The sequence below is a fragment of the Salvelinus namaycush genome, chromosome 34 (genome assembly GCF_016432855.1).
Source record: "Salvelinus namaycush isolate Seneca chromosome 34, SaNama_1.0, whole genome shotgun sequence".
Lineage (NCBI taxonomy): Eukaryota > Metazoa > Chordata > Actinopteri > Salmoniformes > Salmonidae > Salvelinus > Salvelinus namaycush.
This window is the reverse complement of record NC_052340.1, coordinates 38538449-38564720: the sequence shown is the minus strand read 5'-3', so window position 1 is coordinate 38564720 and position 26272 is coordinate 38538449. Positions and strand designations below refer to the sequence as shown.

At 43.2% G+C, this 26272-nt stretch overlaps 1 protein-coding gene across 1 annotated transcript; it reads left to right on the top strand.

The window, feature by feature from the left end:
- Positions 1 to 257: 257 nt before the first annotated feature.
- Positions 258 to 25619, top strand: LOC120028794 (extracellular calcium-sensing receptor-like). Its single transcript, XM_038974035.1, has 9 exons — positions 258 to 459; positions 6804 to 6910; positions 21118 to 21221; positions 21619 to 21913; positions 22543 to 22832; positions 23074 to 23369; positions 23568 to 23788; positions 24131 to 24476; positions 24703 to 25619. The coding sequence occupies exons 1-9, from the start codon at positions 264 to 266 to the stop codon at positions 25617 to 25619; spliced, it is 2772 nt and encodes a 923-aa protein (XP_038829963.1). The 5' UTR covers positions 258 to 263.
- Positions 25620 to 26272: the final 653 nt, after the last annotated feature.

The window sequence follows — 26272 nt, the reverse complement described above, 5'->3', positions numbered from 1 at the left end:
TTCAACCCTGCCACAATAGGACCAGCTGACATCATGTCAGTGATTCTCTCTTTAACACAGGTGTGAGTGTTGACGAGGACAAGCCTGGAGATCACTCTGTCATGCTGATTGAGTTCGAATAACAGACTGGAAGCTTCAATAGGAGGGTGGTGCTTGGAATCTTTGTTCTTCCTCTGTCAACCATGGTTACCTGCAGGGAAACACGTGCCGTCATCATTGCTTTGCACAAAAAGGGCTTCACAGGCAAGGGTATTGCTGCCAGTATGATTGCACCTAAATCAACCATTTATCGGATCATCAAGAACTTCAAGGAGAGTGGTTCAATTGTTGTGAAGAAGGCTTCAGGGCGCCCAACAAAGTCCAGCAAGCGCCAGGACCATCTGCTAAAGTTGATTCAGCTGCGGGATTGGGGCACCACCAGTACAGAGCTTGCTCAGGAATGGCAGCAGGCAGGTGTGAGTGCATCTGCATGCACAGTGAGGTGAGGACTATTGGAGGTTGGCCTGGTGTCAAAAAGGGCAGCAAAGAAGCCACTTCTCTCCGGGAAAAACATCAGGGACAGACTGATATTCTGCAAAAGGTAGAGGGATTGGACTGCTGAGGACTGTGGTAAAATATTTTTCTCTGATGAATCCCCTTTCCGATTGTTTGGGGCATCTGGAAAAAAGCTTGTCCTGAGAAGACAAGGTGAGTGCTACAAACAGTCCTGTGTCATGCCAACAGTAAAGCATCCTGAGGCCATTCATGTGTGGGGTTGTTTCTCAGCCAAGGGAGTGGGCTCACTCACAATTTTGCCTAAGAACACAGCCATGAATAAAGAAGGTACCAACACATCCAATGCACGTTCTCCAAACCATCCAGGAACAGTTTGGTGATGAACAATGCCTTTTCCAGCATGATGGAGCACCTTGCCATTAGGCTAAAGTGATAACTAAGTGACTCGGGGAACAAAACATAAAAATGTTGGGTCCATGGCCAGGAAACTCCCCAGACCTTAATCCCATTGAAAACTTGTGGTCAATCCTCAAGAGGCGGGTGGACAAACAAAAACCCACAAATTCTGACAAACTCCAAGCATTGATTATGCAAGAATGGGCTGCCAACAGTCAGGATGTGGCCCAAAAGTTCATTGACAGCATGCCAGGGCAGATTGCAGAGGTCTTGAAAAAGAAGGGTCACCACTACAAATTTTGACTCTTTGCATCAACTTCATGCAATTGTCAATAAAAGCCTTTGACACTTATGAAATGCTTGTAATTATACTTCAGTATTCCATAGTAACATCTGACAAAAATATCTAAAGACACTGAATCAGCAAACTTTGTGGAAATTAATATCTGTGTCATTCTCAAAACTTTTGGCCACGAATGTACATACTTCCATCATTTTTTATAACTGGTACCGGGGACATTCAGACGAGTATTGTGATGCCTGTGGGTTTCCTCGAGCAAAACAACCAACTAGTCTCACATTTATTAGTGTGTTGTCCAAACGGTTTGGACGCTACAAAACAGAAGTTGGCAGATCGGCTGTACTGAATTCAGACGAGTCCCAAGAGCGTGTGTAGGTCAAATAGAAAAACGGAGAATACCATCGTGTTCGTGAGAGACTCATCTTTCAATAGAGTTCGTAGGCGAACCATTTGGATGCTACAGATGATTTTGTGAGAAGACCAATTTTCGAGATGTCTCATGGTCTGACAAACATCGCTCTATCTCTGTCACCTATCACCACAGATGCGGAAGTGTGACATCCGCAGATTTGGTGGATGGAGACGCATCCAACGCAAAAAAATATCGCTAATCTTAAACTGACAGATTTTTATGGGGATTTTTTTACTATGCTGTTTGAATTTCTGTGGGTCTGCGGAAATCGACTCTAGGGGATTTTAATGTTAATGCTCAGTGGTGCCCAAATTAAGCGGTTTGTTACCATAAATAGTCAGTCAACATGATTTCTGTGGAATTGCAATAGATTTTTCTGGGTGATTATGTGAGTTTCATTTGTTCATGATTTTTCTGTGCTCTAATTTGGAAATTTATATTGAGGTTTTCATATTTTTGTCTCCCAAGTGTACCAATTACAGTAATTAGAGTCGCAACAATAACTCCAGATTAATAAATATACATTTTATTTTTTCATCTTCCATGCAGCAAGATTCTACTCAACAGTTGTTGAGGTGGAAGATACAATTGTTAAACAAAGTTTCACACATAGTACTTACACTGAGTTTATAAAACATTAGGAACACCTTCGAAATATTGAATTGCACCACCCCCCTTTTTGCCCTCAGAAAAGCCTCAATTCGTTGGGGGATGGACTCTACAAGTGGTCAAAAGTGTTCCAGAGGGTTTCTGACCCATGATGACTCCAATTCTTTTAAGTTGGCTGGATGTCCTTTGGGTGGTGGACCATTCTTGATACACACAGGAAACTTTTGAGTGTGAAAAACACAGCAGTGTTGCAGTTCTTGACACAAACCGGTGCACCTGGCACCTACTACCATAACCCATTCAAATGCACTGAAATATCATTCACCCTCTGAATGGCCTAAACCTAAACCCACTCCAATTTGCTTTCCGCCCCAATAGGTTCACTGATGATGCAATCGCCATCACACTGCACACTGCCCTATCCCATCTGGACTAGAGGAATACCTATGTAAGAATGCTGTTCATTGACTACAGCTCAGCATTTAACACCATAGTACCCTCCAAACTCGTCGTAAAGCTCAAGACCTTGGGTCTCGACCCCGCCCTGTGCAACTGCGTCCTGGACTTTTAGACGGGCCGCCCCCAGGTGGTGAAGGTAGGAAACAACATCTCCACCCCGCTGATCCTCAACACTCAACATCATCAAGATTGCAGACGACACTACAGTGGTAGGCCTGGTTACCAACAACGACGAGACAGCCTAAAGGGAAGAGGTGAGGGCCCTCGGAGTGTGGTGTCAGAAAAATAACCTCTCAATCAACGTCAACAAAACAAAGGAGATGATCGTGGACTTCAGGAAACAGCAGAGGAAGCTCCCCCATCCACATTGACGGGACAGTAGTGGAGATGGTATATATATATATATATATATATATATATATATATATATATATATATATATATATATATATATATAATACTTATGTCATGCAATAAAATGCAAATTAATTACTTAAAAATCATACAATGTGATTTTCTGGATTTTTGTTTTAGATTCCGTCTCTCACAGTTGAAGTGTACCTATGATAAAAATTACAGACCTCTACATGCTTTGTAAGTAGGAAAACCTGCAAAATCGGCAGTGTTTCAAATACTTGTTCTCCCCACTGTAAATGATGGACATTATCGAACAAAACTAACATTTATTGTCGAACTGGGATTCCTCGGAGTGCATTCTGATGAAGATCATCAAAGGTAAGTGAATATTTATATTGCTATTTCTGACTTCTGTTGACTCCAACATGGCGGATATGTCCTTGGGTTGATTTTGTCGTCTGAGCGCCGTACTCAGATTATTGTATGGTTTGCTTTTTCCGTAAAGTTTTTTTGAAATCTGACATAGTGGTTGCATTAAGGAGAAGTGGATCTAAAATTCCATGTATAACACTTGTATTTTCATCAACATTTATGATGACTATTTCTGTAAATTGATGTGGCTCTCTGCAAAATCACCGGATGTTTTGGAACTACTGAACATAACGCTCCAATGTAAACTCAGATTTTTGGATATAAATATGAACTTTACCGAACAAAACATACATGTATTGTGTAACATGAAGTCCTATGAGTGTCATCTGATGAAGATTATCAAAGGTTAGTGATTAATTTTATCTATATTTCTGCTTTTTGTGACTCCTCTATTTGGCTGGAAAAATGGCTGTGTTTTTCTGTGACTTGGCTCTGACCTAACGTAATCGTTTGGTTTGCTTTCGTCGTAAAGCCTTTTTGAAATCGGACACTGTGGCTGAATTTACAACAAGTGTATCTTTAAAATGGTGTAAAATACATGTATGTTTGAGGAATTTTCATTATGGCATTTCTGTTGTTTTGAATTTGGCGCCCTGCAGTTTCACTGGCTGTTGACGAGGTGAGACGCTACCGTCCCACATACCCTAGAGAGTTTAATAATGTTTATATATCCTACATTACTCATCTCATATGTATATACTGTATTCTATACCATCTACTGCATCTTGCTTATGCCACAGGGCCATCGCTCATCCATACATTTATATGTACATATTCTTATTCATCCCTTTACATTTGTGTGTTTACGGTAGTTGTTGTGAATTTGTTAGATTACTTGTTAGATATTACTGTACTGTCGGAACTAGAAGCACAAGCATTTCGCTACACTTGCATTATTAACATCTGCTAACCATGTGTATGTGACCAATACAATTTGATTTGATGTGATTTGATTTGACATACACAATCCAATTGTCTCAAGGCTTAAAACTCCTCCCCTTTATATGCTTTTGTGTTACATAAAACGTATAGTACGTCTCAAATAATGTACAATATACACTGTGTATACAAAAAATTAAGAATCACATTTGGCAGCGATTACAGCTGTGAGTCTTTCTGGGTAGGTCTCTAAAAGCTTTGCACAACTGGATTGTATTATATTTTCCCATAAACATTTTAAAAATCTTCAAGCTCTGTCAAGTCGGTTGTTGATTATTGTTAGACAGCCATTTTCAAGTCTTGCAAAGACTTGGCAAAGGATGGATTTTTTAAGCTATGGCAAAGGATGGATTTTTTAAGCTATGGCAAAGGATGGATTTTTTAAGCTATGGTAAAGGATGGAGAAAAAGTGTGACACCAATAAAGCCCAGCCCTTCTGTAGGGGAAATACTATGTAGTGCCAGGGTGCCAAGAGGACTAGACTGTAGGGGAAATGCTGGGTAGTGCCAGAGTGTCAAGAGGACTAGACTGTAGGGGAAATACTATGTAGTGCCAGGGTGCCAAGAGGACAAGACTGTAGGGGAAATACTATGTAGTGCCAGAGTGCCAAGAGGACTAGACTGTAGGGGAAATACTATGTAGTGCCAGAGTGCCAAGAGGACTAGACTGTAGGGGAAATACTATGTAGTGCCAGAGTGCCAAGAGGACTAGACTGTAGGGGAAATACTATGTAGTGCCAGAGTGCCAAGAGGACTAGACTGTAGGGGAAATACTATGTAGTGCCAGAGTGCCAAGAGGACTAGACTGTAGGGGAAATGCTGTGTAGTGCCAGAGTGCCAAGAGGACTAGACTGTAGGCGAAATGCTGTGTAGAGCCCGCGTGCCAAGAGGCCTAGACTGTAGATGAAATTCTATGTAGAGCCAGCGTGCCAAGAGGACTAGACTGTAGGGGAATTGCTGTGTTGATCCAGCGTGCCAAGAGGACTAGACTGTAGGGGAAATAGTCATGAAATCTATGCAGCCTGCTAAGCTCAGCAAAAAAGAAACGTCCCTTTTTCAGGACCCTGTATTTCAAAGATAATTTGTAAACAGATCTTCACAGATCTTCATAGTAAAGGGTTTAAATACTGTTTCCCATGCTTGTTAAAGGAACCATAAACAAGTAATGAACATGCTCCTGTGGAACGGTGGTTAAGACACTAACAGCTTGGTAGGCAATTAATGTCACAGTTATGAAAACTTAGGACACTAAAGAGGCCTTTCTACTGACTCTGAAAAACACCAAAAGAAAGATGCCCAGGGTCCCTGCTCATCTGTGTGAACATGCCTTGGGAATGCTGCAAGGAGGCATGAGGACTGCAGATGTGGCCAGGGCAATAAATTGCAATCCGTACTGTGAGACGCCTAAGACAGCGCTACAGGGAGACAGGACGGACAGCTGATTGTCCTCACAGTGGCAGACCACGTGTAACAACACCTGCACAGGATCGGTACATCCGAACATCACACCTGCGGGACAGGTACAGGATGGCAACAACAACTGCCCGAGTTACACCAGGAACGCACAATACCTCCATCAGGGCTCAGACTGTCCGCAATAGGCTGAGAGAGGCTGGACTGAGGGCTTGTAGGCCTGTTGTAAGGCAGGTCCTCACCAGACATTACTGACAACAACGTCGCCTATGGGCACAACCCACCGTCGCTGGACCAGACAGGACTGGCAAAAAGTGCTCTTCACTGACAAGTCACGGTTTTGTCTCACAAGGGGTGATGGTTGCACAGAGACCTGTACTCTGGAGCGGGATTGATTAGGAGATGGAGGGTCTGTCATGGTCTGGGGCGGTGTGTCACAGCATCATTGGACTGAGCTTGTTGTCATTGCAGGCAATCTCAACGCTGTGCGTGGCCAGTGAACAGCCCAGATCTCAATCCCATTGACCACGTCTGGGACCTGTTGGATCGGAGGGTGTGGGCTAGGGCCAATCCCCCAAGAAATGTCCAGGAACTTGCAGGTGCCTTGGTGGAAGAGTGGGGTAACATCTCAAAACAAGGACTGGCAAATCTGGTGCAGTCCATGAGGACTGCAGTACTTAATTTAGCTGGTGGCCACAACAGATACTGACTGTTACTTTTGATTATGTCCTCCCCCCTTTGTTCAGGGACACATTATTCAATTTCTGTTAGTCACATGTCTGTGGACTTGTTCAGTTTATGTCTCAGTTGTTGAATCTTGTTATGTTCATACAAATATTTACACATGTTAAATTTGTTGAAAATAAACGCAGTTGACAGTGAGAGGATGTTTCTTTTTTTGCTGAGTTTAATTCACTTTTTATAGCCACCGTTTGCTTGCCTCTTGAGCCGTATACAGCATTCCTCACTGAGTTCCTTGAATTCCTATCAGACCTTGTAGTCATGGCAGATGACGTTCTTATTTTTTGTGACTTTAATATTCACATGGAAAAGTCCACAGACACACTCCAAAAGGCTTTCAGAGCCATCATCGACTCAGTGGGTTTTGTCCAACATGTCTCCGGACCTACTCACTGCCAGAGTCATACTCTGGACCTAATTTTGTCTCGTGGAATAAATGTTGTGGATCTTAACCTCTAATTCCTCCCAAACCCGGATCCGGGAGCACCCCCATCAGTAAAAAAGCTGACTAGCATAGCCTAGCATAGCGTCACAAGTAAATACTAGCATCTAAATATCATTAAATCACAAGTCCAAGACACCAGATGAAAGATACACATCTTGTGAATCCAGCCATCATTTCTGATTTTTAAAATGTTTTACAGGGAAGACACAATATGTAAATCTATTAGCTAACCATGTTAGCAAAAGACACCACTTTTTTTACTCCACCATTTTTTTACTGCATCAGTAGCTATCACAAATTCGACCAAATAAAGATATAAATAGCCACTAACCAAGAAACAACTTCATCAGATGACAGTCTGATAACATATTTATTGTATAGCATATGTTTTGTTAGAAAAATGTGCATATTTCAGGTATAAATCATAGTTTACCATTGCAGCCACCATCACAACTCTCACCAAAGCGACTAGAATAACTACAGAGAGCAACGTGAATTACCTAAATACTCATCATAAAACATTTCTGAAAATACACAGCGTACAGCAAATGAAAGACAAAACATCTTGTGAATCCAGACAATATTTCAGATGTTTTAAGTGTTTTACAGCGAAAACACAATATAGCATTATATTAGCTTACCACAATAGCCAGAAACACAACACCATTTACCAGCAGCAAAGGTTAGCGATCGTAACAAGCAAGCAAAAGATATATAATTTGACTAACCTTCATAAACTTCTTCAGATGACAGTCCTGTAACATCATATTACACAATGCATATAGGGTTTGTTCGTAAATGTGCATATGTAGCGGCACAAATCGTGGTTATACAATGTGAGTAGTGGCCAAAACTTCAAGCAATCTGTCCGGCGCCATCTTGGAGAGGCACCTAATCTAATCGAAAACTATTCATAAACTTGACAAAAAAATACAGGTTGGACAGCAAATGAAAGATACATTAGTTCTTAATGCAACCGCTGTGTTAGATTTTTTAAATTAACGTTACTGCGCATACAGCGTGCGCTAAAGCGAGACCGCACCGAAATTCATGGCGGAATTATTGTTTAACATTTGTCAACATAAATACGAATTAACAGCATAAAGACTTCTTACTATTTGACGAGCTTCCATCAGAATCTTGGGCAAGGTGTCCTTTCTCCAGAACAATCGTCTTTTGGTTGAAAGATGTCCTCTTCTCCTGTAGAAATAGCAGCTAACGCTAGCTATGTGCAGGAGAGGTGTCCAACTCGTGAAAGCGCGTGACTAAGAAATTCCAGAAAATCGCAATAAACTGATATAAACTGCTATAAGTCGGTTTAAATTAACTACCTTATGATGTCTTTAACACCTATAACGAATAAAAACATGACCGGATATATCTAAAGGCCTATAACCGGAGCGTTCTAGAGCCACAGCCAGATGTCCTCCCTGCGCCAGAGCGAAGTGAAAAATGGCCGGACACTTTGTTCCGAGGTCTTTTATAAGCTTTCAGTTCTGCCTAGCAACCCCATTTCAACTCTCACTATTCGCTGACACCCAGGGGAAGACGTATGCAGTGCATCTCAACCAATAGAAGACAGGCAGATTTATAAACAGATCTCAGAACAGCAAGAAGATTTATGCATTCTCACATCCTCATAGGAAAAATGCTCTAACTCGAGTTCTGTTTCACTCACAGATATAATTCAAACGGTTTTAGAAACTAGAGAGTGTTTTCTATCCAATAGTAATAATAATATGCATATTGTACGAGCAAGAATTGAGTACGAGGCAGTTTAATTTGGAAACGAAATATTACAAAGTGCAAATAGCACCCCCTATTGAGAAGTTTAATGTATTTCCTCATAATCCTGGACTATCGGACCACCATTTTATTACGTTTGCAATCGCAACAAATAATCTGCTCAGACCCCAATCAAGGATCATCAAAAGCAGTGCTACAAATACTCGGACAACCCAAAGATTCCTAGATGCCTTTCCAGACTCCCTCCACCTACCCAAGGACGTTAGAATAAAACAATCTGTTAACCACCTGAGGAACTTATTTTAACATTACGTAATACCCTAGATTCAGTCGCACTCCTAAAAACAAAAAACATTTGTCCTAATAAACTAGCTCCCTGGTATACAAGCTTCCAGAAAATTGGAACGGAACTGGCACTACACCAAACTGGAAGTCTTCCGATTAGCTTGGAAGGACAGTACCATGCAGTATCGAAGATCCCTCACTGCTGCTCGATCATCCTATTTTTCCAACTTAATTGAGGAGAATAAGAACAATCCTAAATTCATTTTTGATACTGTCGCAAAGCTAACTAAAAAGCAGCATTCCCCAAGAGAGGATGGCTTTCACATCAGCAGTGATAAATTCATGAACTTCTTTGACGAAAAGATCATGATCATTAGAAAGCTAATTACGGACTCCTCTTTAAATATGCGTATTTCTCCAAAGCTCAGTTGTCCTGAGTCTGCGCAACACTGACCTAGGATCAAGGGAGACACTCAAGTGTTTTAATATCTCTTGACACTTTGATGAAAATAGTAATGGCCTCTAAACCTTCAAGCTGCATACTGGACCCAATTCCAACTAAACTACTGAAAGAGCTGCTTCCTGTGCTTGGCCCTCCTATGTTGAACATAATAAACGGCTCTCTATCCACCGGATGTGTACCAAACTCACTAAAAGTGGCAGTAATAAAAGCCTCTCTTGAAAAAGCCAAACCTTGACACAGAAAATATAAAAACTATCGGCCTATCAAAACTCCCATTCCTCTCAAAAATGTTAGAAAAAGCTGCTGCACAGCAACTCACTGCCTTCCTGAAGACAAACAACATATACAAAACACTTCAATCTGATTTTAGATCCCATCATAGCACTGAGACTGCACTCGTGAAGGTGGTAAATTAGTTTTTAATGGCGTCAGACCAAGGCTCTGCATCTGTCCTCGTGCTCCTAGACCTTAGTGCTGCTTTTGATACCATCAATCACCACATTCTTTTGGAGAGATTTGAAACCCAAATTGGTCTACACGGATAAGTTCTGGCCTGGTTTAGATCTTATCTGTCAGAAAGATATCAGTTTGTCTCTGTGGGTGGTTTGTCCTCTGACAAATCAACTCAATTGTTTTCACTATATATTTTACATCTTGGTTAATTTTCACTGCTATGTGGACGATACACAGCTGTACATTCCGATGAAACATGGTGAAGCCCCAAATTTGCCCTCCCTGGAAGCCTGTGTTTCAGACATAAGAAAGTGGATGGCGGCAAATGTTTTACTTTTTAACTCAATAGAGATATTCTATTGAATCTGACAACTAATCTTGATGGTTGTACAGTTGTGTTAAATAAAACTGTGAAGCGCCTCGGCGTAAATCTGGACCCTGATCTCTCTATTGACGAACATATCAAGACTGTTTCAAGAAAAGCTTTTTTCCATAACATAACATTGCAAAAATCTGAAACTTTCTGTCCAAAAATTATGCAGAAAAATGTATCCATGCTTTTGTCACTTCTAGATTAGACTACTGCAATGCTCTACTGTCCGGCTACCCTGATGAATCACTAAATAAACTTCAGTTTGTGCTAAACACGGCTGCTAGAATCTTGACTAGAACCAAACAATTTGATCATATTACACCAGTGCTAGCCTCTCTACACTGGCTTCCTGTTAACTTCTTGCCACTATAGGGGGTGCTGTTTCGCATTAGCATAATTTGCTCTACAGATTAAACTGCCTAGTACTCAATTCTTGCTCGTACAATATGCATATTATTGTTATTATTGGATAGAAAACACTCTCTAGTTTCTATAGCCGTTTGAATTATGTCTCTGAGTGAAACAGAACTCATTCTACAGCACTTTTCCTCCCAGTGTGTGAGATTTCAGAAATCTTGGCCTCTGGTTCCAGATCAGTTTTAAAGTCCCTGTAAATCCTATGAGGATACAAACACTGCCCACGCCTTCCTCTAGATGTCAGTAAGTGGTGACAATTTGAATGGAGTCGATTGCGCAATCAGTGCCTCTATAAATCACCAAATACCGGAAGTAGCGTTCTTTTGGACCCTGCGCTCAACGCAAGAAGGACGTCGGACTGGGCTTTTTCCAAGCCTTGGTTTAGCCAGTAATATAGCGCCGGTCATGTTTTTACTCGTTATAGGTGTTAAAAACATCATAAGGTAGTTAATTTAAACCGTTTTATAGCAATTTATATCCGTTTAGTGCGATTTTGAGGCATTTCTATGTGATGCTCTTTGAAGCTTTGGGCACGTTTCGGGGTCCCGGTCGAACGTTAGTGGGCATTTCGACGGACAGAGGACATCTTTCGACCAAAAGAAGATTAGACCCAAGAAAGGATACATTGCCCAAGATTCTGATGGAAGATCACCTCATAGTAAGAAATATTTAAGATGGTAAATCGTTGTTCTGTCGAAAAATTTTAAACGCATATTCCGCCATTTTGTTTGGTATAGCTTCGCTTGGCGAACCCTGTATTGCACAGTAAGGATAATTTTAGAAATGTAATTCAGCGATTGCATTAAGAACTAATTTGTCTTTCGATAGCTGTCCAACTTATATTTTTTTAGTCAAGTTTATGAATAGTTATCCATGAGACAAGATCACTGTGAAAGATGGCGTCCGACATTTTCAGGCTAGTTTTGCTAGTATTGTCATTGTATAACCACGGTTGTTTGTGGCTAAATATGCACATTTTCGAACAAACTCTATATGTATGTTGTAATATGATGTTACAGGAGTGTCATCGGAAGAATTCTGAGAAGGTTAGTGAAAAAATTAATATATTTTGGCGATGATAACGATATCGCTCTCTTTGGCTTGAATCAATGGTCGGGTAACGTTTGCATATGTGGTATGCTAATATAACGATTTATTGTGTTTTCGCTGTAAAACACTTAGAACATCTGAAATATTGTCTGAATTCACAAGATCTGTGTCTTTCCATTGCTGTGAGTTGTGTATTTTTAAGAAATGTTTTATGATTAGTAATTAGGTAATACACGTTGCTCTGTGTATTTATTCTAGTCGAGTTGTGATGGTGGGTGCAATTGTAAACTATGATTTATACCTGAAATATGCACATTTTTCTAACAAAACCTATCCTATACAATAAATATGTTATCAGACTGTCATCTGATGAGGTTTTTTCTTGGTTAGTGGCTATCAATATCTTTATTTGGCCGAATTGGTGATAGCACCTGATGGAGTAAGAAACTGATGGAGTTAGGAAAGTGGTGTCTTTTGCTAACGTGGTTAGCTAATAGATTTACATATTTTGTCTTCCCTGTAAAACATTTTAAAAATCTGAAATGGTGGCTTTATTCACAAGATCTGTATCTTTCATTTGGTGTCTTGGACTTGTGATTTAATGATATTTAGATGCTACTATTTAATTGTGACGCTATGCTAGCGATGCTAATCAGTGTGGGGGGGGTGGGGGGTGATCCCGGATCCGGGGTTGAGAGGCGGTAAAAGTTAAGACTAGTGCTGATTTCAAGGTTTTACTGCTAACCTACAAAGCATTACATGGACTTGCTCCTATCTATCTTTCTGATTTGGTCCTGCCATACATACCTACACGTACGTTACGGTCAAAAGACGCAGGCCTCCTTATTGTCCCTAGAATTTCTAAGCAAACAGCTGGAGGCAGGGCTTTCGCCTATAGAGCTCAATTTTTATGGAATGGTCTGCCTATCCATTTTGAGAGACGCAGACTCGGTCTCGACCTTTAAGTCTTTATTGAAGACTCATCTCTTCAGTAGGTACTATGATTGAGTGTAGTCTGGCCCAGTGGTGTGAAGGTGAATGGAAAGATACTGGAGCGACGAACCGTCCATGCTGTCTCTGCCTGACCGGTTCCCCTCTCTCCACAGCGATTCTCTGCCTCCAAACCTATTACGGGGGGTAAGTCATTGGCTTACTGGTGCTCTTCCATGCCATCCCTAGGAGGGGTGTGTCTCTTGAGTGGGTTGAGTCTCTGACGTGATCTTCCTGTCCGGGTTGGCGCCTCCCCGGGTTTGTGCCGTGGGGGAGATCTTTGTGGGCTGTACTCAGTCTTGTCTCAGGGTAGTAAGTTGGTGCTTAAAGATATCTAGTGGTGTGGGGGCTGTGCTTTGGCACATTGTGTGGGTTTATATCTGCCTGATTAGCCCTGTCCGGGGGTATAGTCGGACGGGGCCACAGTGTCTCCCGACCCCTCCTGTCTCAGCCTCCAGTAATTATGCTGCAATAGTTTATGTGACGGGGGGGCTAGGGTCAGTCTGTTATATCTGTAGTATTTTTCCTGTCTTATCCAGTGTCCTGTGTGAATTTAAGTATGCTCCCTCTAATTCTCTCTCTCTTTGTCTTTCTCTTCTCCCGGAGGACCTGAGCCCTGGGAGCATGCCACAGGACTACCTGGCCTGATGACTCCTTGCTGTCCTTTGTCCACCTGGTCGTGCTGCTGTTCCAGTTTTAACTGAACCCTGACCTGTTCACCGGACGTGCTACCTTGTCCCGGACCTGCTGTTTTCGACTCTCTCACTCCCCACACCTGCTGTCTCTAACGTTTGAACATCTTGGCCATGTACTGTTATAATCTCCACCTGGCACAGCCAGAAGAGGACTAGCCTCCCCTCAGAGCCTGGTTCCTCTCCAGGTTTCGTTGTAGGTTCCAGTGTAGAGCCAGCATGCCTAGAGAGCAATGGAAATGTAAGAGAAGCAGCGTGCCAAGAGGACTAGACTGTTGTCACGGCCATCAAAGGAAGTGGACCAAAGAGCAGCGTGGTGAGTGTACATATTCCTTTATTTAGGTGACCCCAACAAAAACAATAAACAATACAAAACAACCTTGAAGCTTAAGGGCTATGTGCCAAAAACAAACTTAACTTCCCACACAGAAAGGAGGGAAAAGGGCTACCTAAGTATGGTTCCCAATCATAGACAACGATAGTCCCTGATTGAGAACCATACCCGGCCAAAACAAAGAAATACAAAAACATAGAAAATAGAACATAGAATGCCCACCCAAATCACACCCTGACCAAACCCAAAATAGGTCAGGGCGTGACAACTGTAGTGGAAATATAAGAGAGGAAACATACCAAGGGGACTAGACTGTAGTATAAAAATAAGAGAGGCAGTGTGCCAAGAAGACTAGAGTGCATACCCCCAGGTTGGGAATACCTTATACAGATGATTAACAAAACATGCACATGACAGTATTCATACCTTTTTGTGGTGAATGTGAATGAAAAAACCTGTTTTGATAATGGTTTTCATACACACACCTTGTCCATAATGTAGAGACCTTTATATGTTGAATTTGCAGACGTGTTGCTGTGCGTTTTGTTGCTGTGCGTTTTGTTGCCAACTTTACTTTGCTAGCTGACAACTTTACGTTTTTTTTTTCTTTTTAATTACCGTTTATATTTTTAGTTTTTCCATCGCAACTTTTTTCCCTCATTCAACTTTTTCACTCCGGACGCTTTTTCTGGACATGGTTCATCAGCACCTTCAACAGCCGAAGCTAAGTAGTAACATTAACATGATGTCTTCTAATTGCAGTCGCTGTACTCATAATATACAGGAGAACGATCGCCTTATGGCGAGGATAGCTGTGCTGCAAGCCCAGCTTCAGACGCAATCGTTAGGCAAGGGTAATTTCAGTGTAGGAAAGGAAGAAACAGCGTCTGTGCCACCAGTAAGTACAGATACTAACGTTAGTATAAACCCCCCCGCACAGTCCCCGCAGCCGGACAACTTTCTCATGGCTTCTGGAGGGAAATGCTGTTGGAATGCTCAACTGGTGTCGCTCATTCAGCCGACAGAAACTTTCAACCAGTTTTCCCCATTATGTAGCGAGTCGGAGTCTGAGGCTGAGTCTTCTCTTGTCTCTACTCCTCCCGCTACGGGGTCTGAGACGCCGAAGGCTCCAACCATTAGCTCTGACAAATTGAAAACCCTAGTCATTGGCGACTCCATTACCCGCAGTATTAGACTTAAAACGAATCACCCAGCGATCATACACTGTTTACCAGGGGGCAGGGCTACCGACGTTAAGGCTAATCTAAAGATGGTGCTGGCTAAAGCTAAATCTGGCGAGTGTAGAGAGTATAGAGATATTGTTATCCACGTCGGCACCAACGATGTTAGGATGAAACAGTCAGAGGTCACCAAGTGCAACATAGCTTCAGCGTGTAAATCAGCTAGAAAGATGTGTCGGCATCGAGTAATTGTCTCTGGCCCCCTCCCAGTTAGGGGGAGTGACGAGCTCTACAGCAGAGTCTCACAACTCAATCGCTGGTTGAAAACTGTTTTCTGCCCCTCCCAAAAGATAGAATTTGTAGATAATTGGCCCTCTTTCTGGGACTCACCCACAAACAGGACCAAGCCTGACCTGCTGAGGAGTGACGGACTCCATCCTAGCTGGAGGGGTGCTCTCATCTTATCTACTAACATAGATAGGGCTCTAACTCCTCTAGCTCCACAATGAAATAGGGTGCAGGCCAGGCAGCAGGCTGTTAGCCAACCTGCCAGCTTAGTGGAGTCTGCCAATAGCACAGTCAGTGTAGTCAGCTCAGCCATCCCCATTGAGACTGTGTCTGTGCCTCGACCTAGGTTGGGCAAAACTAAACATGGCGGTGTTCGCCTTAGCAATCTCATTAGGATAAAGACCTCCTCCATTCCTGCCATTATTGAAAGAGATCGTGATACCTCACATCTCAAAATAGGGTTACTTAATGTTAGATCCCTCACTTCAAAGGCAGTCATAGTCAATGAACTAATCACTGATCATAATCTTGATGTGATTGGCCTGACTGAAACATGGCTTAAGCCTGATGAATTTACTGTGTTAAATGAGGCCTCACCTCCTGGTTACACTAGTGACCATATCCCCCGTGCATCCCGCAAAGGCGGAGGTGTTGCTAACATTTACGATAGCAAATTTCAATTTACAAAAAAAAAAAAAATGACGTTTTCGTCTTTTGAGCTTCTAGTCATGAAATCTATGCAGCCTACTCAATCACTTTTTATAGCTACTGTTTACAGGCCTCCTGGGCCATATACAGCGTTCCTCTCTGAGTTCCCTGAATTCCTATCAGACCTTGTAGTCATAGCAGATCATATTCTAATTTTTGGTGATTTTAATATTCATATGGAGAAGTCCACAGACCCACTCCAAAAGTCTTTCGGAGCCATCATCGACTCAGTGGGTTTTGTTCAACATGTCTCTGGACCTACTCACTGCCACAGTCATACTCTGGACCTAGTTTTGTCCCATGGAATAAATGTTGTAGATCTTAATGTTTTTCCACATAATCCTGGACTATCGGACCACCATTTTATTAAGTTTGCAATCGCAACAAATAATCTGCTCAGACCCCAACCAAGGAGCATCAAAAGTCGTGCTATAAATTCTCAGACAACACAAAAATTCCTTGATGCCCTTCCAGACTCCTTCTGCCTACCCAAGGACGTCAGAGGACAAAAATCAGTTAACCACCTAACTGAGGAACTCAATTTAACCTTGCGCAATACCCTAGATGCAGTTGCACCCCTAAAAACGAAAAACATTTGTCATAAGAAACTAGCTCCCTGGTATACAGAAAATACCCGAGCTTTGAAGCAAGCTTCCAGAAAATTGGAACGGAAATGGCGCCACACCAAACTGGAAGTCTTCCGACTAGCTTGGAAAGACAGTACCATGCAGTACCGAAGAGCCCTCACTGCTGCTCGATCATCATACTTTTCCAACTTAATTGAGGAAAATAAGAACAATCCAACATTTCTTTTTGATACTGTTGCAAAGCTAACTAAAAAGCAGCATTCCCCAAGAGAGGATGGCTTTCACTTCAGCAGTAATAAATTCATGAACTTCTTTGAGGAAAAGATCATGACCATTAGAAAGCAAATTACGGACTCCTCTTTGAATCTGCGTATTCCTCCAGGGCTTAGCTGTCCTGGATCTGCACAGCTCTGCCAGGGCCTGGGATCGGGAGAGACACTTAAGTGTTTTAGTACTATATCTCTTGACACAATGATGAAAATAATCATGGCCTCTAAACCTTCAAGCTGCATACTGGATCCTATTCCTACTAAACTACTGAAAGAGCTGCTTCCTGTGCTTGGCCCTCCTATGTTGAACATAATAAACAGCTCTCTATCCACCGGATGTGTACCAAACTCACTAAAAGTGGCAGTAATAAAGCCTCTCTTGAAAAAGCCAAACCTTGACCCGGAAAATATAAAAAACTATCGGCCTATATCGAATCTTCCATTCCTCTCAAAAATTTTAGAAAAAGCTGTTGCGCAGCAACTCACTGCCTTCCTGAAGACAAACAATGTATACGAAATGCTTCAGTCTGGTTTTAGACCCCATCATAGCACTGAGACTGCACTTGTGAAGGTGGTAAATGACCTTTTAATGGCGTCAGACCGAGGCTCTGCATCTGTCCTCGTGCTACTAGACCTTAGTGCTGCCTTTGACAACATCGATCACCACATTCTTTTGGAGAGACTGGAAACCCAAATTGGTCTACACGGACAAGTTCTGGCCTGGTTTAGATCTTACCTGTCGGAAAGATATCAGTTTGTCTCTGTGAATGGTTTGTCCTCTGACAAATCAACTGTACATTTCGGTGTTCCTCAAGGTTCCGTTTTAGGACCACTATTGTTTTCACTATATATTTTACCTCTTGGGGATGTTATTCGAAAACATAATGTTAACTTTCACTGCTATGTGGATGACACACAGCTGTACATTTCAATGAAACATGGTGAAGCCCCAAAATTGCCCTCGCTAGAAGCCTGTGTTTCAGACATAAGGAAGTGGATGGCTGAAAACTTTCTACTTTTAAACTCGGACAAAACAGAGATGCTTGTTCTAGGTCCCAAGAAACAAAGAGATCTTCTGTTAAATGTGACAATTAATCTTGATGGTTGTAAAGTCGTCTCAAATAAAACTGTGAAGGACCTCGGCGTTACTCTTGACCCTGATCTCTCTTTTGACGAACATATCAAGACTGTTTCAAGGACAGCTTTTTTCCATCTACGTAACATTGCAAAAATCAGAAATTTTCTGTCCAAAAATGATGCAGAAAAATTAATCCATGCATTTGTTACTTCTAGGTTAGACTACTGCAATGCTCTACTTTCCGGCTACCCGGATAAAGCACTAAATAAACTTCAGTTAGTGCTAAATACGGCTGCTAGAATCCTGACTAGAACCAAGAAATTTGATCATATTACTCCAGTGCTAGCTTCCCTACACTGGCTTCCTGTTAAGGCAAGGGCTGATTTCAAGGTTTTACTGTTAACCTATAAAGCGTTACATGGGCTTGCTCCTACCTATCTTTCCGAGTTGGTCCTGCCGTACATACCTATACGTACGCTACGGTCACAAGACGCAGGCCTCCTAATTGTCCCTAGAATTTCTAAGCAAACAGCGGGAGGCAGGGCTTTCTCCTATAGATCTCCATTTTTATGGAACGGTCTGCCTACCCATGTGAGAGACGCAGACTCGGTCTCAACCTTTAAGTCTTTACTGAAGACTTATCTCTTCAGTAGGTCATATGATTGAGTGTAGTCTGGCCCAGGAGTGTGAAGGTGAACGGAAAGGCTCTGGAGCAACGAACCGCCCTTGCTGTCTCTGCCTGGCCGGTTCCCCTCTCTCCACTGGGATTCTCTGCCTCTAACCCTATTACAGGGGCTGAGTCACTGGCTTACTGGTGCTCTTTCATGCCGTCCCTAGGAGGGGTGTGTCACTTGAGTGGGTTGAGTTACTGACGTGATCTTCCTGTCTGGGTTGGCGCCCCCCCTTGGTTTGTGCTGTGGTGGAGATCTTTGTGGGCTATACTCGGCCTTGTCTCAGGATTGTAAGTTGGTGGTTGAAGATATCCCTCTAGTGGTGCGGGGGCTGTGCTTTGGCAAAGTGGGTGGGGTTATATCCTTCCTGTTTGGCCCTGTCCGGGGGTATCTTCGGATGGGGCCACAGTGTCTCCTGACCGCTCCTGTCTCAGCCTCCAGTATTTATGCTGCAGTAGTTTATGTGTCGGGGGGCTAGGGTCAGTTGGTTATACCTGGAGTACTTCTCCTGTCTTATCCAGTGTCCTGTGTGAATTTAAGTATGCTCTCTCTAATTCTCTCGTTCTCTCTTTCTTTCTCTCTCTCTGAGAACCTGAGCCCTAGGACCATACGTCACAGCAAACCGGGCATGATGACTCCTTGCTGTCCCCAGTCCACCTGGCCTTGCTGCTGTTCCAGTTTCAACTGCTCTGCCTGCGGTTATGGAACCCCTACCTGTCCCAGACCTGCTGCTTTCAACTCTTAATGATCGGCTATGAAAAGCCAACTGACTTTTATTCCTGATTATTATTTGACCATGCTTGTCATTTATGAACATTTTGAAAATCTTGGCTCTCTCTAATTCTCTCCTTCTCTCTTTCTTTCTCTCTCTCGGAGGACCTGAGCCCTAGGACCATACGTCAGGACTACCGGGCATGATGACTCCTTGCTGTCCCCAGTCCGCCTGGCCTTGCTGCTATTCCAGTTTCAACTGTTCTGCCTGCGGTTACGGAACCCCTACCTGTCCCAGACCTGCTGTTTTCAACTCTTAATGATCGGCTATGAAAAGCCAACTGACATTTATTCCTGATTATTATTTGACCATGCTTGTCATTTATGAACATTTTGAAAATCTTGGCTCTCTCTAATTTTCTCCTTCTCTCTTTCTTTCTCTCTCTCGGGGGACCTGAGCCCTAGGACCATACGTCAGGACTACCGGGCATGATGACTCCTTGCTGTCCCCAGTCCACATGGCCTTGCTGCTATTCCAGTTTCAACTGTTCTGCCTGCGGTTATGGAACCGCCACCTGTCCCAGACCTGCTGTTTTCAACTCTTAATGATCGGCTATGAAAAGCCAACTGAAAATTATTCATGATTATTATTTGACCATGCTTGTCATTTATGAACATTTGAACATCTTGGCCATGTTCTGTTATAATCTCCACCCGGCACAGCCAGAAGAGGACTGGCCACCCCTCATAGCCTGGTTCCTCTCTAGGTTTCTTCCTAGGTTTTGGCCTTTCTATGGAGTTTTTCCTAGCCACCGTGCTTCTACACCTGCATTGCTTGCTGTTTGGGGTTTTAGGCTGGGTTTCTGTACAGCACTTCGAGATATTAGCTGATGTACGAAGGGCTATATAAAATAAACTTGATTGATTGATTGATTGATTGATTGTAGGGGAAATACTGTGTACAGCCAGCGTGCCAAGAAGACTAGATTGTAGGGGAAATACTGTGTAGAGCCAGGGTGCCTAGAAGACTAGATTGTAGGGGAAATACTGTGTAGAGCCAGCGTGCCAAGAGGACTAGACTGTAGAGGAAATACTGTGTAGAGCCAGCATGCCAAGAGGACTAGACTGTAGGGGAAATACTGTGTAGAGCCAGCGTGCCAAGAGGACTAGACTGTAGGGGAAATACTGTGTAGAGCCAGCGTGCCAAGAAGACTAGACTGTAGAGGAAATACTGTGTAGAGCCAGCGTGCCAAGAAGACTAGACTGTAGGGGAAATACTGTGTAGAGCCAGCGTACCAAGATGACTAGACTGTAGAGGAAATATAAGAGAGCCAGATGGTTATTGTGTGTCTACTGTATGTTTATGTCTATCTAAACCATTACAGTCAACGTAGTTCTGATGCTGGTGCATATTGTATAGCTAAAAGAATCCGGACCTGACTGGGTGAGCAGAGCAGCCTCTAGCCCCTCCCTCCTTGGCATGGCCATACCCACAGTGTGGCCCCCAGAGGAATCCCCACAGAGGTACGGTGGGTATTTAAACCAGAGTAGAGAGGTAACCTGACCTTTGTGGGTCTGTGTGGCACTGTATTACGCCATACCTTCTACACATCAGGGGAATGAGGCTCTCTCCGGCTCCTGCTCTGGATCCAAGTCTGGCTGGTAGTTTGGTTCTACTACATCTAGCTGTGGTGGCTGGTGGGCTTGCCTTGCTCTCATCTGCCTCTGCCTCTGCCTCTGCGTCTGCCTCTACTTCTGCCTCTGGGCTGGAGTCTGTCAGATGCAGGCTCCAAGGCACCCCTCGTCCTCCGGCGTTCTCCCAGGACGGGGACTTTGTCATCGGGGGTGTTTTCTCCATTCATTACTACATGCACACTGTGGATCACAGCTACACCAGCATGCCTGAGCCTCTGCAGTGCACAGGGAGGTCAGTGAACGCAAGAGGGAACAGGGGACAGGACTGTGGCTTTGTGGGTATACAGATAAATTGTGTTTTACAGACAGAGAGACAGTGTGTTTAAAGACAGATAAACAGTGTTAATGACAGAGAAACAGTGTGTTTTAAAGACAAATAAACAGTGTGTTTAAAGACAGATAAAACGTGTGTTTGTGTCTGAGAGAGTAGGTAAAGACTACTGTTACAAAGGATCACATTTTCAATTGCAGGCTATCCTACAATGTCCTCAATTACAGACAACAGAAGTGTAGGCATATAGACTGTATGGAACATAATACTAGATATTAGGCTGTTTGCCATGGTAACATTCTATAGGCTAGTTTATGATTCGTCAGGAGGTGCTCACTGACCTATCTTCTATTTACAGAATGGATTCCCGTGAGTTGCGCTACTCGCGCGCCATGGTCTTCGCAGTTGAGGAGATAAACAACAGTTCGTACCTTCTACCGGGTGTCACGCTTGGTTATCAATTGCACGACTCCTGCGCCTCGGTCCCTATGGCTGTGAAAGTGGCCTTCCAGCTGGCTAACGGCTTGGACCCCATGTTTGATACCGGAGAACAGTGCTCGGGGTCGGCTACAGTGACAGCTATCGTGGGCGAGTCTGCCTCCACGCCTACCATCAGCATGTTGCGCATCACCGGCCCTTTCGGCATTCCTCAGGTAAACTCCTGTGGAAAGAAATCATTCAGCTTTTTCTAATTTACTATATTCCTAGTGTATTTTCTCCTCTCTTTCAGGAAATCCTCTTAACTTCCTGTATTCTCCTCTCTTTCAGGAATATATATTTCTGTGTGAAATTATGTGGAGAAAGGCATTTGAACATAGACTGAGGACTATGAGTCTGGAGAACTTCTATAGGCATTTGAACATAGACTGAGAACTATGAGTCTGGAGAACTTCTATAGGCATTTGAACATAGACTGAGGACTATGAGTCTGGAGAACTTCTATAGGCATTTGAACATAGACTGAGAACTATGAGTCTGGAGAACTTCTATAGGCATTTGAACATAGACTGAGGACTATGAGTCTGGATGAATTTAAACATGATCTGAGGACTATCTTTCATAGGCTAGGTTGTTATGGGAGACCAGGGATTGGTGTCACACTTGTGTGTATCCTTTTCAATCTGGCCTAATGAAAAACAATGAGTTGGCTTATTATTATTAATGTCTCCCTAACATCAAACTACATAGCTAAATAAAAAAAGCAGGAAGTAGCCAATACATTAGAGTTGTTAGACCGACATGATGTTCTTTCTCATGTTTTCGACTGTCTGTTTCTACCTAGGTGAGCCACTCTTCCACCTGTGCGTGTCTGAGTGATAAGAAACAGTATCCAACCTTCTTCAGAACCATCCCCAGTGACCAGTTCCAGGCTGCCGCTCTTGCCCACCTCATCAGGCACTTCGGCTGGACCTGGATTGGGGCGGTCCGTTCCGACTCTGACTACGGTAATAACGGGATGGCGGCTTTCCTACAGGCAGCACAAGAGGAAGGTATCTGTGTGGAATATTCTGAAGCCTTCTCCCGTACCAACCCACTCAGCAGAGTGCAACGGGTGGCCGACGTGATCCGCAGGTGATCCGTGATTACATTTGACCTTTTCATCCATACAAATGCAAGACTGTATATATAAAAAATACTATTGTTATTAATTTCTCTCTTTTCCCAAAGCTGATCTGTGAGACCAACATGATTTGCATATCTTAAACATGTCAAAAGTGTTGATTAATACTAACGTTCATGTTCACTTCACTGAGACATTCCAATGAATGACAAACATGACAAGCATGTGTTATGATATAATCATGTTCCCCAGCTCCACAGCCCAGGTGGTGATTGCATTCGTAGCCTCTGGGGACATGAGAATCTTGCTGGAGGAGATGGACCGCCTGCCCTCTCCTCCCCGCCAGTGGATCGGGAGCGAGACCTGGGTCACTGACCCAGACATGCTGCGCTTCGGCCTGTGTGCCGGGGCCATCGGATTTGGCATCCAACGCTCTGTCATCCCCGGACTCAGGGACTTCCTCCTGGACCTCTCCCCACAGAAGGTGTCCAACTCTCCCCTGCTCACAGAGTTCTGGGAGGGAGCCTTTGGCTGTAGGCTGGGGATAGGTATCTATCTATCTATCTATCTATCCATCCATCCATCCATCCATCCATCCATCCATCCGTCTGTCTATCTATCTACTTACATGTCTGTCTGTCTGTCTGTCTGTCTGTCTGTCTGTCTGTCTGTCTGTCTGTCTGTCTGTCTGTCTGTCTGTCTGTCTGTCTGTCTGTCTGTCTGTCTGTCTGTCTGTCTGTCTGTAGGGAACTCTACAGGTGTTGGGGTTGAAGAGAAGGTGTGTGATGACAGTGAGGATATACAGCAGCTACAGGCCCCCTACACAGATACATCCCAGCTGCGTGTCACTAACATGGTGTATAAAGCTGTTTACGCCATAGCACACGCCATCCACAGCATTGTTTGTGAAGAGAGAGAAAACTCCACTGTGAACTGTGACAAAAACCTCAATGTGAAGCCAACACAGGTGAATGACAAGTCTGTAGTATAATGTCCTGATTGATATGTTTATTTAGACTACATGTATGAAGGCCTAGGAGTTCTCATCATACTTTACAACTTCTTCTGAAGAAACACATCTGATAAATATGAGTTGAATTAATGTTCTGTTTCTCTCTCCATCTCTCTTCCCTTCTCTCAATATCTCTCTTTCCATCTTTCTTCCCCTTTCTCCATCGCTCATCTCTCTTCATCTATCTCTCCATCTCTCTTCCCCACACTCATCTCTCTCTCCCTTATCTCCATCTCTCTTCACCTCTCTCCTTCTCTCTCGTCCCCTCTCTCTCTCCCTTGCCCTTCCAACCCCCAGGTCCTGGAGAGATTGAGGACGGTGAACTTCTCTCGTAATGGGTACCAGGTGTCTTTTGATGCCAACGGGGACCCAGTGGCCACCTATGAGCTGGTCAACTGGCAGATACGGGAGAGTGGGAAGATGGAGTTTGTGACAGTGGGGCGCTATGATGCGTCCATGCCTCCTGACCAGAGGCTTGACATCAAGAGGGAAATCACCTGGGTAAAGAACAGTTCACACGTACCTGTGTCAGTGTGCAGTGAGAGCTGTCCCCCAGGCACTCGTAAGGCTGTACAGAAAGGAAAGCCTGTATGCTGTTATGACTGTATCCAATGTGCAGAGGGAGAAATAAGTAATAACACAGGTAGGACTATAGGAACAGTTGTGGTTTATTCATATTACCAGCACTACAAAGGTAGTGTCTGTCAATCATGTTCCTGTTCTTATTATCTCATGTAAGTTGCACATTAATTCAACATTCTGTATTGTAAACTGACAAAGTGCAGCATTGTGGGACATGTCTTTGTAAATAAATAAAACCTGAATCTATTATTACTAACATTTTATGTCTGTTGTTTTGTCCTGGTCAGATTCTTCAGACTGTCTGATCTGTCCCGAGGAGTACTGGCCCAACGCTGAGAGAGACCGCTGTATCCTTAAGCCTGTGGAGTTCCTGTCCTTCCACGAGGTCCTCGGAATCATCCTGACAGCCTGCTCTGTGGGCGGGGCTTGTCTGGCCATCGCCACGGCAACTGTCTTCTACCGCCACAGAACTTCGGCCATCGTCAGGGCCAACAACTCTGAGCTGAGCTTCCTGCTGCTCTTCTCCTTGGCTATGTGTTTTCTGTGTTCTCTTACTTTCATTGGCCGGCCCTCTGAGTGGTCCTGTATGCTGCGTCACACAGCGTTTGGGATCACCTTCGTCCTCTGCATCTCTTGTGTTCTGGGGAAAACAATAGTGGTGTTGATGGCCTTCAGGGCTACACTTCCAGGCAGTAATGTCATGAAATGGTTTGGTCCTCCACAGCAGAGATTGACTGTAGTGTCCTTCACGTTTGTCCAGGCTTTGATATGCACTCTGTGGTTGGTCCTGTCCCCTCCCTTCCCCATTAAAAACCTCACTACCTACAAGGAAAAGATCATTCTAGAGTGTGATGTGGGTTCAGCTATTGGTTTCTGGGCTGTGTTGGGCTATATAGGACTCCTGTCTCTCTTGTGCTTTGTGCTGGCTTTTCTGGCTCGGAAGCTGCCTGATAACTTCAATGAGGCCAAATTCATCACCTTCAGCATGCTCATATTCTGTGCAGTCTGGATCACCTTTATCCCAGCTTATGTCAGCTCTCCTGGGAAGTTGACTGTCGCTGTGGAGATCTTTGCCATCATCACCTCTAGCTTTGGGTTGTTCTTTCTGTTATTTGTTCCTAAATGCTTGATTATTCTGTTCAGGCCGGAGAAGAACACCAAGAAACACCTTATGGAGAAGACATCCAATGATACACGTTATTAAGAAATGATTGAGGGGAAAAAACATTGTAACGTTCAGTTATATGGTTTATCATACAGTTAGGTAGGACTACTCTGACAGAGATGACCAACAATTTAGCAGCTAATCATTGGTAACCTTGTAACTACTAATATGTAACAGGTTCACTTTAGATATTCCAATGTTATGAGAGATTGTTCTAATCTAGAGTGTTAAAATCTAATTTGACCTGCTAAATGATGTGATTAGCAGTAGCCTACAGAGTGGAACCACTTCCATGTTGTTGGAGAAAAGCTTTATTCTTATATGAATTGATATAACATTGAAGTGCATGTGTTCAATTGCTATTGTAATTCATCATATTATGTATTATAATAATATAATAAACATTTTCATACACAGTTGAAGTCGGAAGTTTACAAACACTTAGGTTGGAGTCATTAAAACTAGTTTTTCAACAACTCCACACATTTCTTGTTAACAAATTATAGCCTGTTAGGACATCTACTTTGTGCATTACACAAGTCATTTTTCCAACAATTGTTTACAGACAGATTATTTCACTTTTAATTCATTGTTTCACACTTCCAGTGGGTGAGATGTTTACATAGACTAAGTTGACTGTGCCTTTAAATAGCTTGGAAAATTCCAGAAATATATATCATGGCTTTAGAAGC

Bases quoted from the DNA above. Each gene is read 5' to 3' on its own strand.
- LOC120028794 (XM_038974035.1), top strand. From the start codon at position 264: ATGATTGCACCTAAATCAACCATTTATCGGATCATCAAGAACTTCAAG. The intron at 22,833-23,073 runs GTGATCCGTGAT...CATGTTCCCCAG, and splicing joins GTGGCCGACGTGATCCGCAG to CTCCACAGCCCAGGTGGTGA. The intron at 24,477-24,702 runs GTAGGACTATAG...TGTCCTGGTCAG, and splicing joins AGAAATAAGTAATAACACAG to ATTCTTCAGACTGTCTGATC.